At 37.4% G+C, this 13,233-nt stretch overlaps 1 protein-coding gene across 4 annotated transcripts in view; it reads right to left on the bottom strand.

Annotated features, from left to right (window-relative positions):
• Window positions 1–552: 552 nt before the first annotated feature.
• Window positions 553–13,233, bottom strand: part of UGT8 (UDP glycosyltransferase 8) — a 93,970-nt gene continuing 81,289 nt past the window's right edge. For all 4 annotated transcript variants that reach the window (XM_049708890.1, XM_049708889.1, XM_033437714.2 and 1 more), the window contains 4 exons: window positions 12,192–12,334; window positions 10,437–10,513; window positions 7,672–7,891; window positions 553–3,190 (listed from right to left, as the gene is read on the bottom strand). In XM_049708890.1, coding sequence (XP_049564847.1) covers window positions 2,827–3,190; window positions 7,672–7,891; window positions 10,437–10,513; window positions 12,192–12,334 — 804 coding nt within the window. In that variant the 3' untranslated portion in view covers window positions 553–2,826. The remainder of the gene's footprint in view (window positions 3,191–7,671; window positions 7,892–10,436; window positions 10,514–12,191; window positions 12,335–13,233) is intronic.

The raw sequence follows: 13,233 nt of genomic DNA, 5'->3' as shown, positions 1-13,233 counted from the left end.
CTCACCACTACTGGTTCCTAGAAGGGAAGGAGGGCAGGGGCAGATAGCAGATCACCTGAATAGGTTTTTCTGAATTGGAGTCCTCTGTGGATCTAGTGTGGTGGATTTCAGCAGTTGGAGAGGGGTGTTGTGTATCACAATCTAGCGGGAGATGTGGTCAGTAAGTTGTTGGATAGGTAAGGTTCAGAGGCGATTCATTAAGGACAGTACTCCCAAACCTAAGTTGATAAACACCACCAGAGACTTTGCCAGAAGGTATCAATGTTGTATTTGGGAGTCTGAGAATGTCCCCAGATTGTAATACTACATCCTCAAGAGAGAATCTCTAGCTTTCTCCAACTTCAATCATAAACCACCACTTTAACCTAAACACCACTCCCCTTCAATCCCGGACATTCAAATTCTGCCTCTACGTCTATGTGGAGGGATATTAAAAGTTATGGCTCTAGAGGAAAAACGATTGATGTCTTAATTCTCATTTGCATTTGATATGATGACCAGCGACAGAAATACTTGCAGAGGTTCTTTTTAAAAAATAAATGAATAAATACCTTCTTGAAAACTTTACTTTATTAGAGAATCTAGCCCAAGCGTGGAAAATTTAAAATCACTCTATTTACCAAAACTGGCTAACAATAAGCTTACTAAAAAAAACAAAAAAACAAAAAAAAACAACAATGATCAGTAAATACCTACACTTAACATTCTTAATTATGGGACAATTTTAAGATCCATGTTGATGTACTTGTAAGGTAAATACCTCTGTTTAATAATAATTAAAAAAAATTCTCACATGTAACACTGTTTTCACACTCATATACACATATAAAGGTTGGAAGACCTGTCTCAGAAACATGTTTATAATGGATTTACATAATATTGTGAAATAAAATCTGAATAAAAATTTTATTCCAACAACATTTCTCTATTTTTAAATAATGTTTATTGTTTAAGTTTTTATCACAGTGGAGATTAATTTATGCTTAATCATCCAGTGAATGCCTACTGTCACCTTTATCCAATTCCAAAAAAGCAAAATCAACTCATTCATACACTCTAAGTCCTGTTGCCATCCCACCATTCATTGCCTGTGTCTTTTTTCCCTTTTAACGGCAATATTATAAGATTGTGAAAAGGTATAACTAATAGGCTTATATGTGTAATACCATTTCTTCAAGTATTCAGACAGCAATATATTTGCCTGCATTGTACACTAGAAAACTACTTGTGACATTATTTCTAAGTACAGGAGAGTGGCTCCTGGTGGGAGTGTGATGAAGTTGTATGTCATAGTGTATGATAAGGATTTAAGCATTCTAGAATTTTCACAACTCTTCCCATGTTAGCGAACGTCATTAGGTAGATGCTGTATTTTTCTACTGTCAGCTGTCAGACATAAGATGTCAAACTACAAATAAATAAAGCATACACTCAACATGTGTAGTGCAAATGCTAAGTAAACAGAATGACAGGGAATAAACTCGTAGTTGCCAGCAAGTGAACGGTTCAGTTGGGAGGTCCTGATTTTGTGATGTCTGTGACTTGCACCCCTATCCTCAAATGAATACTATTCCTGTCCCATGTCAGCCACAATGGATTGAAGTGAGGGTGAAGGCAGTGAGGAGGGGAGTGGGAACTCATTTTCACAAACAAGTAGTACAATTTCTCTGTCACTTCTGTATAACATGTAAAGTTTGACTTGGTAACCAGATCTCAAACCTCTCAGACAAAGCAGGTACCAATATGGAGAAAAGCAAATGTTCCAATGAAAAGAATTAAATGTTGGCACCTATGTAACAGACTGTGTGGCCCAGACAACAAAATAGGATGAAGGAGGTGTTTTGTTAAAGTTAAAACTTTGGAAATACCACACCTGAACATTCAAAAATTACATTACAGAAAAGCCATCAAACAGTTACAAAACATTCAAATAACAACCCTGTTTAAAGATGCCACAGAAGCAGTAATCTTCAGTACTCTGAACAAAAGTCAGAGCTTTGTTGCTTTGTTTTAATTATACATTTAACATACTGTTATTCATTAAAATGAAATAGAAAAAAACTATAAAATTCTCCCAGAGGCAAATTATTGGTAGGGAGAAAATAGAAGTAAAACGTGACAACCAATTTATACATTTACTTAATTGTATGTTTTTTCCCCCAGAAGTATCCACAGTCTGTAAGAAAAGTAAAACTAAAACAAAACAAAACACCTAAAATGAATTAAAAAACCCTAAAAGTACAAAAACCGGTGTCATCTATCTTTTCATTTTCTTCCTCTGCATTCAGTTTTGAGGGAAAAGTGTTCTTTCATGGTAGTGTTCTGAGCCCCCATATATGAAATTCTAGAAGAGAAACGTCTGGATCCTAACCGTCTTTCTATTTCATTCTTCAGTGCGTTGTACCGTCAACAAATGTAACAAGCAGCTGGCTGAAATAATCTTAATTAGGAAACATACACACACACATACATATACAAACAAATCTTTTTTAAGAGAAAAGAAACCATTCCTTATCTGGGACACACATATATCAAGACTTAAAACTAAAGTCTGACATGGTCACTTAATTGATTTAAATAATTAAGGCTTCTAAAAGGTTCAGTGCCAAAACTCTCTGCATCAGTATTCGCATAAAATACATTTTTGCTTTTTAGGTCTGTGCTTTTTACAGCCATCTTAATTCCACAGAATTTCATTAGTAAGATCAGATAAGGGAGTGTTAGAATTGTTTTCTGATGTTTTCCTTTTAGTAGTTGTTAGACTAAATTATAGCAATAAAAATTCAATGACTGAACAGATTTGTTACTATCAGGTGGGCTGTTGGCTCATTTCACCTTCTTTTCATGTTTAATGTGGCCATTTCTTTTATACTTGCCATTGGGGATTCCATTATGGTAATGTCCATTAACTGTGCTATGCTTATTTCTAGACCACAAACTTTTGATTTTACTGTAGATAAATTTTGTGACCCAGGACAAGAGGAAGTAAAACAAGGCAGCACCAAGCAAAAGCACAAAGGCAACATCCAGTAAAAAATACTGACAGAAAGAGATTTGATGGACAGCGGCACGTAGGTGATGGGCTCCATTGTGACGCAGAATGTAATCGATCCAATAGACAGTCCGATTGACAGGGTGCCCAGGTTGATCCTTGTGGATTTCTGAAAGCTTCTGAGCCCTCTGACGGTAGCTATGAGGTGGAGGTAAGACACAGAATGATCATGTAGCTATAAGGCTCAGGATCATAACTCCCTAAAGTTAAAAATGGGGAAAATAATAAAAATAGCTATCCTGTATTAAGTACCCAGTATGTGCCAGGCACTGTGATAAGTGCTTTCAACACATTACCTTATACTAACACAGTAAAATAAATTTTACACAGATAAGGAAAATGAAAATCAGAGAGACCAAGTGACCTGACCATGATTACAAATTTGAGATTCAAATTCAAGTTTTTCTGACTCCAAATCCCATGCTCCTTCTACACTAGACCATGCCTCTTATATACACGTAATCCTTCTCTTCATATGCTTTTAAATACTATTAATCAATGAGTCTCAACCAGGAAGAGGAGTGAATTTATTAGATTCTAAAACAGAGGGACGGTGGAAAAAAATGCAGAATTTTGTCCCAACACCTTTTCCTTTTAGTAGTGACATTTAATTCTGTTCTGATTTAAAACAGCACTAGCTGACAGAGTGAGATTATTATATTTAGTAAACAGATGAAAAGGAATTGACAAACACTATGAAGCCATATGTGAGTGACATTATATGCAGTAGAGATACATATATGTATATGTATATACATACATATAAAGAGAACACTCTTAAATGATTGATAAGAGGATCAAAAATATTTAACTGTACATTTCTATGCCAATCTTTGGCACAAAGCCCCTTTGAGCATGGATCTCTGATTAGAGATTGCATTGTTCAAACGTAAGAAATAGTTTCCACATGGAAGGATTACAAAACACATCATGGAGGGTGTGGCCCTCGAGCTGTGCCTTATACAGGAACAAAAGTTTGGACATGTGAAAACTTGCTAGGCCAAGAGAAGAGTGTGAACTAAGTAATAAAGGTGGGAGGGCAAGTGTATGCCCAGAACAAACTTATTTGGAAAGAGTATGTAGCACAGGGGTGTTTGGCTGGAAATTAGACTGGAACGTGAGTCTCCTTCACGTGTGTTCAGAATGACAAGATATGCAGCCCTGTTCTTAGAATCAAAGACCATTAAATCAGAGAGACTGGCTTTAAACCAGAGCTTCAGGGATAGGATTAAAGAAAGGAAGAGACTGATGGTGGGAAGATCATCCAAAAGACTGCCCTCGGGCTTCCCTGGTGGCGCAGTGGTTAAGAGTCCGCCTGCCGATCCAGGGGACACGGGTTCGTGCCCCGGTCCGGGAAGATCCCACATGCCGCGGAGCGGCTGGGCCCATGAGCCATGGCCGCTGAGCCTGCGAGTCCGGAGCCTGTGCTCCGCAACGGGAGAGGCCACAGCAGTGAGAGGCCCGCGTACCACAAAAAAACAAATACAAAAACAAAAGACTGCCCTCATGGCCATAATTTCCTGCCTCCCAGGGTCCATGATCTTTCTCCTAAGCCATACTGTCTACCATGTGTTGAAAAGTTTGTGAAAAAACTATAGAACACTGTAAACTGTTGTTAATTGTTTTCTTGTATTTTGAATACTTATATAAGTAAATTTTTTAAAAGAAAAAGCCCATTTTCTGTGTCATCCTAGCCTTACAACAAAATTACTGTTATATAATAAACCCAGTTGGTTTAAAAGTGTAAAACCTCACCCAAATATTAAGAGGCCATCCCTGTAATATTCCTTGTACTATTAAGAGGCCTTGCTTTGTAATCTATCATTATTTCTAATCAATGGCAAAAGGTAAATTAGAAACTTTTGATTACTCTGTTTTGGGAGAAAATTCTTACAGGATAAAAGGGCATCTTTAAAATACGGAAGTGAAACATGGTATCTTAGAAAATGAAATTCAACCTTCTATTTTAACATAGAAGAAGGAGGATTAAAAACAATCTTGGTCCTCAGGTACCTTAATGTCATGAGACTATGGCCCATTCTCTAGAGATGATTAAACAGACTGCATGTGACGAAGATCCTTCTGCAGGGACTCTGGCTTCACTGCCACCTATGAAATTCCAATAGGCTCACTGGTCCAGAACCAGTCCTTACCTGCCTCAGCTTACGTGAGTATGGAGTAGGGCCTCATCGCTCAGACCTTTACTTCTCCCCAAGAGCAGACTCATTAAGTCACTGCCCGGCCCAATTTTCCAAGATTCCCCCTTTCAGAGGTAGCAAGTGGCATTGTCCTTTCAGCATAGTTTGCTTGACAACCCAAAATTTCTACCAGTAGGAATATAAAGTTTGCGGGGAAAAAAAAAAGAACAGTGTGATTAAAATGGTCACTTAAGGCCACTTCTAAACTCTCCTTATGAATGTCTTGGATAAAATTACTTTTAATAAAACAAATTACCTTGTAAGGGGCTCATGTGACTTGCACATTTTATTTTACAAAAGGGGAAGTGTCTCCTATCAAAAGTAATAACTGGGCTTCCCTGGTGGCGCAGTGGTTGAGAGTCCACCTGCCGATGCAGGGGACGCGGGTTCGTGCCCTGGTCCGGGAAGATCCCACATGCCACGGAGCGGCTGGGCCCGTGAGCCATGGCTGCTGAGCCTGCGCGTCCGGAGCCTGTGCTCCGCAACGGGAGAGGCCACAGCAGTGAGAGGCCCGTGTACCACAAAAAAAAGTAATAACCAAGGGCTGGATGTGTGTTAAGTTCATAAGGATTAACTACCCATCTTTCTCTACAACTTGCTTTAATAAAATCTCCAGATTCAAAAGAATTCCTTCCAAAGAACAAAAGCAATAGCTTTCAGTAAATAAACCCAAACTAGTATGGGAAGAAGGAAGACATGGTTCAAGTTGAGTAAAAAAGAAATAAGTGATACTTCTTTAGCACTATTGGTTTAAACTAGAATATCTTGGACACAATATTAGTGAATCAAATCAGCCTTTTCAATAATTATGGCATGTTAAATATGGAACATTATCATGTATTTGAAACAAAAAAGATAAATGCCTTAAGTTTACATATAATTACTTTTAGCAAAGAACATACTACCTGAATCATTGTCATTTTTACAATGAATAAAGATATCTTCCTACCCTGAATGTGCAAAAGGCTTTAGTTAAATATTTAAACTTTTCAAGGGTTATATGCAAATAACTAATTATTTATCTTATATGGATACTTTGTGGAAGAATATAAATTTATTCACTAAACAAAATAAAACCTAGTTTGAAATCAAGCACCTATGTATACTTGAAGATGGCATAGCTGGGATTTAATCGCAGTGTGACCTAAGACTATAGCCTGGTCTCTGATTTGGCCCCTTTTACACCTCACAGAACACAGCCAGACTGATTTTGTGTGGATGATCCAGACTTTTGCTTTTTCTGCATAACCGACCCAATCTCGGCAGCTCTGCCACTATCTCTCTACAAACTCTACTTGAGGGCTGCATTGTACAAATCTTCCTTTAAAAGCCTGTATGATACATATCATCTTCCATAAGAACATCACATTTTGAAAAACACTAGACTTTTAAAAGAAAGGCTACAGAACACAGATGAAGGGATCTCACAGTCAGGTACCTCAGATCAGCAAACATACTGATCCAAGTGCCAAGAGCTGTGACCAAGACACTGGATCCTCTAAGGGGTCAGCACACAAAGGCCACCTCCAAGCCCACACAGACAGCATAATGAACTGCAGTGCACTTGAACCCAGCCTTTTACCTAAAAGCTACATCGCTCTATAGGAAAGAATTGTTCTTATTGTTGGTTGTTTCTTAGAATATTGCAGTGTTTCTCAGTCTACTGTTATGCCATCTACCCTGGGTATAAACAGAAAAAGCTCACACTCTTCAGACATTAATGCCATTTGAAAGGCAAGATCAATTAAATGTCACGTAAAAATGGGAAATATTGTTGCTTTGTTTTAAAACTACACAGGCCAACGCTCTACTCTTTCAGGCTCAGTTGTGAACTGGGTTAACTCAAGACACATCAAGAATTTAAGAAAAAAAAATAAAATAAAGATTCTGACTAGTCATTCACCTGAGTAAAAAAATCTCGGCATTTCATTGACGCCCCGCACTAGGGAAACCCAGCACCAGGCAGTATCAAGAGCACCAGCTTTGGAATCAGACAGTCCTGGTTCAAATTCCTACTCTAATAGCTTTGTAACTATGGGCAAATTACATAAGCTCTCTGAGTTTCAAGTGCCTCATCTCTATAATATGAATAAGGAGAACGGTGATATATAGTTTTATGAGCATCAAAATGAGATAAAGGACACAAAAATGGACACACAGTAGGGGCCCAATGGTTCCCATGATAGTTTTTCCTTAGTTTGTCAAACCTTGGTAGAATATTATTCAAGGTCATACAAGGCTGGCCAAATGATTGCTATTTCTATTTTCCAAATGACAGAAACAGGCACAAGGCATTATACACAGCAATCTAAAGGATATTTCTATAATTGGTTTATTGACAACCTACTGGCAATAATCAGCTATTGACAATGTGCTGTGGTATATATATTTCATCTGCTTTAATATTAATTGAAACCTTACCTGGGATTATTGATAACTTTCACTAGTGCTTCATACAGCTCTCCTTCAGTAACTGTCTTCCATTCTAGCAGTATCCCCATACCTTTTGCCTGTACCCGGGTCATAGTATCATAATGGTCTCCAAAGAGTGGGATTCCCACTACAGGAACACCATGATACATAGTTTCAAAAATACTATTCAAACCACCATGGCTCAGGAAGGCTTTAATATTTGAATGCCCTAAAGAAGGATTAAAAAAGAAAACAACTTAGAATATTGTGTATTGTTCTAGGAAGAGATTTTCCAGAAATTTCTTAAAAGCTGATATTATAATAAACATGCATTTCAGATATAGGATTTTTAAAGGCACAGTTTCACAGATTACTGCTCTATACCAATTACAATGCTTGTTATATACATAATTATCTGATTTACATATATCAGTTAAAAGCCATTTTTAAGCTAATATTTATACCTTTAAGAATTATATCATAATATCTTCTCCCAAAACACAAATATCAACTGCATTCAAATGGCCAATAATTAACAGGATATCAATGAAAGCAAGAAATGACAAAAAGTACCAGGGGGCAATCACATTCTACTAAACACAGACACTCACTTTCTGGCTACTCAAGCATTTATCTATATTAAAGTCTAACACACTTTGCAAAAAAACATATGTAAAAATGTGGGGCTGGATTCCAGATGTCCATGAAGAGTTTCTGTGCTTACCCAAAGAGGAACATTGTATGGTGCTTAGCATTTACAACATTCAAGTCATATCAGCACCTGTGCTACACAATCTCAGGGTCTGATTTTACATTTTAGGTATAAAAACATGTAGGGACAGACAGTTACAAAAGTTAGTTGTAAGAGATGGGACATCACGTAACATCTAGCTGTCATGGAGATAAAAGAGATAATTCATCAAAATTAATGAGGTATTTAAAAATCCAGATCTCCTTCTGAGCAGAAAGTTTTGCATAAAAAGTGTAAGACAAAGAAACACTGCACTCAGGATAGGTGCTCTATGGCCAGAAAGGAATTATAGCTTGCAAAAACACAAACATTTAAGATAAACATACATCAAGTAAAAAAACGAACTCTGTGTGTGAACCTGGGTCTCAATGGGGCTCCAGGACTCTCCCACCTCAACATCTAGCAGGCTGGTCACTCAGTGTCTCTTGCTCTGACCCACAAGCGGCTTCTCAACTCAGCCCAACTAAGGGATCTACCCTCGCAGTGGATTTCAAACTTTCTTTTCAGTAGTAGAACCAACCCTTTTTCTTTAAACAAAACTTTATTATCACCAAGCCCAGCAGTGAAAAATAATGCAGAGCTGGTGTATGGAGAGCAGGGGGGAGTGTCATGAGAGGAGGGGAGGGGAGAGACACTGACTTGGTTCCTGCTTTTCATCCTGGAGGAATCTTCTGAGCATAGTTAGAAACCAACAGAGGACCCACAAAGGTCATGGCTAGAGTTAAAAAGGATGCTAATGTCAGAAAACGCAGAGAGCTGAGATTCTGAGGAACCCAGAAGAGATGTGAACTTGAGGAGGGCCTCTGGGTGTAGCTACACCTCGCTGTAGAGCCTCGCAGAAAAAAACCCATAAGACCGATTTAGATGCTCCCAGACAGCTGTGCCCCTGCTGAAATGAGATGGCTGATGGTCAAGATATCTTATTTAAATTTACTGCTTCCTTCCTACCTTCTATGGAATCTGAAGTCATAATAGTAAAGACATAAAAAAGAAAAAGAAAAAAAATACAAACATCAAAAAAGGTAAACTGTCTTGTTATTTTTTTCTCAGTTTTACCATTTATAGAATAGCATTTATAATAAACTAAACAAAAGGAATTATTTATCTATATACTTACTGTTTTTTAGTTACAAAATTCAATTTGCAGGTTTTTAGGGGGTCAATTTAGCTTCTAAAAGATATTCTTTAAAAGTCTATTTTTAAGAATATAACTTAAAGCTACTTCTACATAATCTGTTAGATTAGTATTATTGAACAAATGATGGTCGATATTGCCAAAATCAGTAACATTTTTATAATTTCCTTAATAAGTAATATCTTAAAGAATAATATGGCCTTTTATTTTCCTCGAGATTTAATGAATAAAACAATTTACATTTTACTATCTGTGCTTATTAAACAGAATTAGATTCAGATATCTTAAAAGATATGCATATAATTGGTATTTTAATTTTGAGTTGAGGATCAGAACCCCAAGAAATAAATAAATCAAAAGAAATAATGTGTTCAAAAGTGCCCAGTGATTTAGGGTAAAATCTAGGCAGATAATCCAAGTAAAGTTAAAATAAGTTGACTGTTATTTTGGCTTTCTGCTTCTCTGTGGTTTCAAACAAATGAATAATTTCAAATTTCTCTGGGTTCTTGGATACATCTGTAGTAAAACTATAACATAAATCTAAGTTTTCACTGTTTTAATTTTACTACTTTTAGCTGATCGACATAACTAGGTATAACTTTACTCACCACTAGCTTATATAGTATTAAGTATATTTTTCAGAAAATTAAAATTTGTGACTGGTCTAAAAATTTTAATTTATAGGCCTAAATGATTATACTTTAAAATTATTTGCCAATAACTAAAGGTTTGACTTGTTGGTCTGAAATCCAGGACTTAACGCACTAGATAACATAATGATTCTATCATACACCATACATGTATTGTATAAGCCACTCGAGTGTAAAACTCACATTTACACAATTAAAATCTAAAAGCCAAGTAAGCACCCACATGTCACTGACTTACCAAGCAGGTCATTTTGTGGTAACCATTCTATGAGCTTGGTGTTGTTTCCCAGATTCTTTGGTTTGGTTCCAGAAAACCTGAAATATACACCAGACTATGAATCTTCCAAAAAATCACACTTTACTCCTTGTGTGAACTCTCTGGTTAAATTTTTGGATTTAAAATAAATGTTACATGATCTTTCGTTGACATTCTTAAGAGGGAAGAAATGTTTTAGTAACAACAAAAATTTCAGTTTCTTTTTCACATTTTCATTGACTGAGGGATAAATAAGAAACACTCTGATTATACTGAGATCTATTTTCCTTCAGCTCTCCTCCCCTATCCACAGAGATGGGGGACATAGCAACCAAATGACCCTATGCTAGAAAGTCATTTTCTACCAGCTAGAAGGTGAAACAGGAACAACCAGCAAGGGCCACCACTGGGCAGTCAATAGCTCCCATCTGGACACCCCGAAACTGAGGGAAGGCTTGAGAATTGGAAGAAAGCAGGAAGTACTCTTCTCTAGCTGGGCCCCAGAGACAGTTCTGTGGGGCAAAGGACATAATTAGGCTGTTTCCTGCCTTGATCTTTGAAAGATAAACCATACAGTGCTTATCAACTGAGAGAATGGCAAGAGTTTGAAATAAGCAGATACAAAACTGTTCCAAATAAAGTAGAAGGGGCACTTTCTGGGTTAAGCCTAATAGAAGAAATCCAATAGGACTGGAATCCAAAGGGAGAAGACTTAAACCATTGGAATAAAATATGTATCCATTTCATAGCTTAGCCAGGATAAGGAGGAGCTAATCCTCCCACAGTTGTTACAAAGGAAAAACCCCTATTACTCAGAGCCTACTTGTAATGGCTTGACACTGGGGCTGACCTTGATCACTGCTGTATCCCTAGAGCCCAATGGTGGGGACAGGTACTAAGTAAATACACAATAAGTGTCCAGATCCAAGTTTAGACACTGCGTTAGAAACTCCAGAGACAGACACATGTTGGCAGTGCCTCCAAGAAGAAGTGGGGTCTGTTTTGACTCGTATTAACTGGCAAGTTACTGTATTTATTTATTTATTTATTTATTTTTTTGCGGTACGCAGGGCTCTCAATTCTGTGGCCTCTTCCGTTGCGGAGCACAGGCTCCGGACGCGCAGGCTCAGCGGCCATGGCTCACGGGCCCGGCCGCTCCGCAGCATGTGGGATCTTCCCAGACCGGGGCACGAACCCGTGTCCCCTGCATCAGCAGGTGGACTCTCAATCACTGCGCCACCAGGGAAGCCCAAGTTACTGTATTTTTAAAGGCCTGGTCTCTTGGATAAAGGAAATCGGAAGTATTTATAGACAAAGTGGGAGCCCAAAAGGTTCCATGAAATATTTTACCAATTTAATCATTCATCCATCATTTTTTCCTCATTCCAACACTGACTTGAAGGAATATACAGAAATGCATGCAATTACACATTTTTAAGTGATAATAAATAATAGAAGGGTAAATGAGGGTAACATAAAAATGCACCCATCACAAGAATACATCATTGTGCATCAGATCTTCTTTTTATGCTATGGGCTAGATGTCTTTTTAACCATCACAGAGTATTATATAAGTTAATCCCTAGATTTCGATACACTAAGAAACAAAATGAAAAGTCAAAGGCATCCTGCTAATATTGCCAGGGAATCAATGGGCTGTGCTTTACTCAGACCTGCGGGCTAAATAAGAGGATATGGAAATCAAGAGTGAAGAAACAACCTATATTATTACCTTACCTCCAAATCACTTTTTGGGGCAGTCTCCCCAGAGCTCCTGCCAGTTTGTTAGCAATGTCTTCTGACAGATACTTGACACCAGCTCCGAAAGATACCAGGACAAAGCCATGTTGATTAGCACCACTGACCCACCTTTGGAGATCCTGCAAATCAAAATGTGGCAGTTAATTTTATGAAGGAGTAACACAGCTCAGAATCAGTGTCATCACAGCTCAGTTTTTAAAAAGCCTTCAGATAATTTTCTTAAACAATTAAATAGTGAAGATAATATAATATTTTCCTTTAGATAACTGCTTTTTTAAAAAAATATTTCACTGAATAATGCTAACTAAAATAAGGAGGGCAGGTAGTTAATTTGGTTAAGATCAAAAAACAACAACAAAAAATCAGTAATTAATGACCTAAGAGCTCAGACAGAAGTAAAAAACAAAAAATTGAAACTCATGTTTAAAATACGGTCAGAGATAAATTTGTATGAGGACGTAAGTGAAAGATTAGACACATGACAAAGACATTAACTACCACCCCCCCAACACCCACCCAGGGAGACTTTTATTTTAGGAGTGGGCTGATTTTATCTTGGTCTAAGTTTGATAATTTTCATTTCTGAAGAGCATACTGTATTAATGACTGAGAAAGAGAAGGAATTAGCTAATAATTCCAAACATCCATAGGCCTAACAAGTTTTACTATTTCTCTAATTATCTCTTCAACTCACACAGAATAGAAATCATGCATACTGTATAGTGAGGCATCCAGGGGTTCTGGAAATCTCTGAGCAGAAGCTTTCTCTCATTTTGTGGGAAAATGCTAAATTCTCAAACATGTCCATCTACAGCTAATAGATAAGAGGCCATGGCATATCTGATGTTAAATAGGGACAACTGTCAAATTTCAGGAATACTCATTTCAGAGGAAGACACATTAACACATTTCTACCAGTATTATTGATTTAACTGAAGGTGAAAGAAGTTCGTTTTAAGGGATGCCACCCTTGCTTTATTTTATTCTGTAGGCACCAGCTTTTTTTATGGTAAGTTAT

This window comes from Orcinus orca, chromosome 4 (genome assembly GCF_937001465.1).
Source record: "Orcinus orca chromosome 4, mOrcOrc1.1, whole genome shotgun sequence".
Classification (NCBI taxonomy): Eukaryota; Metazoa; Chordata; class Mammalia; order Artiodactyla; family Delphinidae; genus Orcinus; species Orcinus orca.
This window is presented reverse-complemented; position numbering and strand designations above follow the sequence as displayed.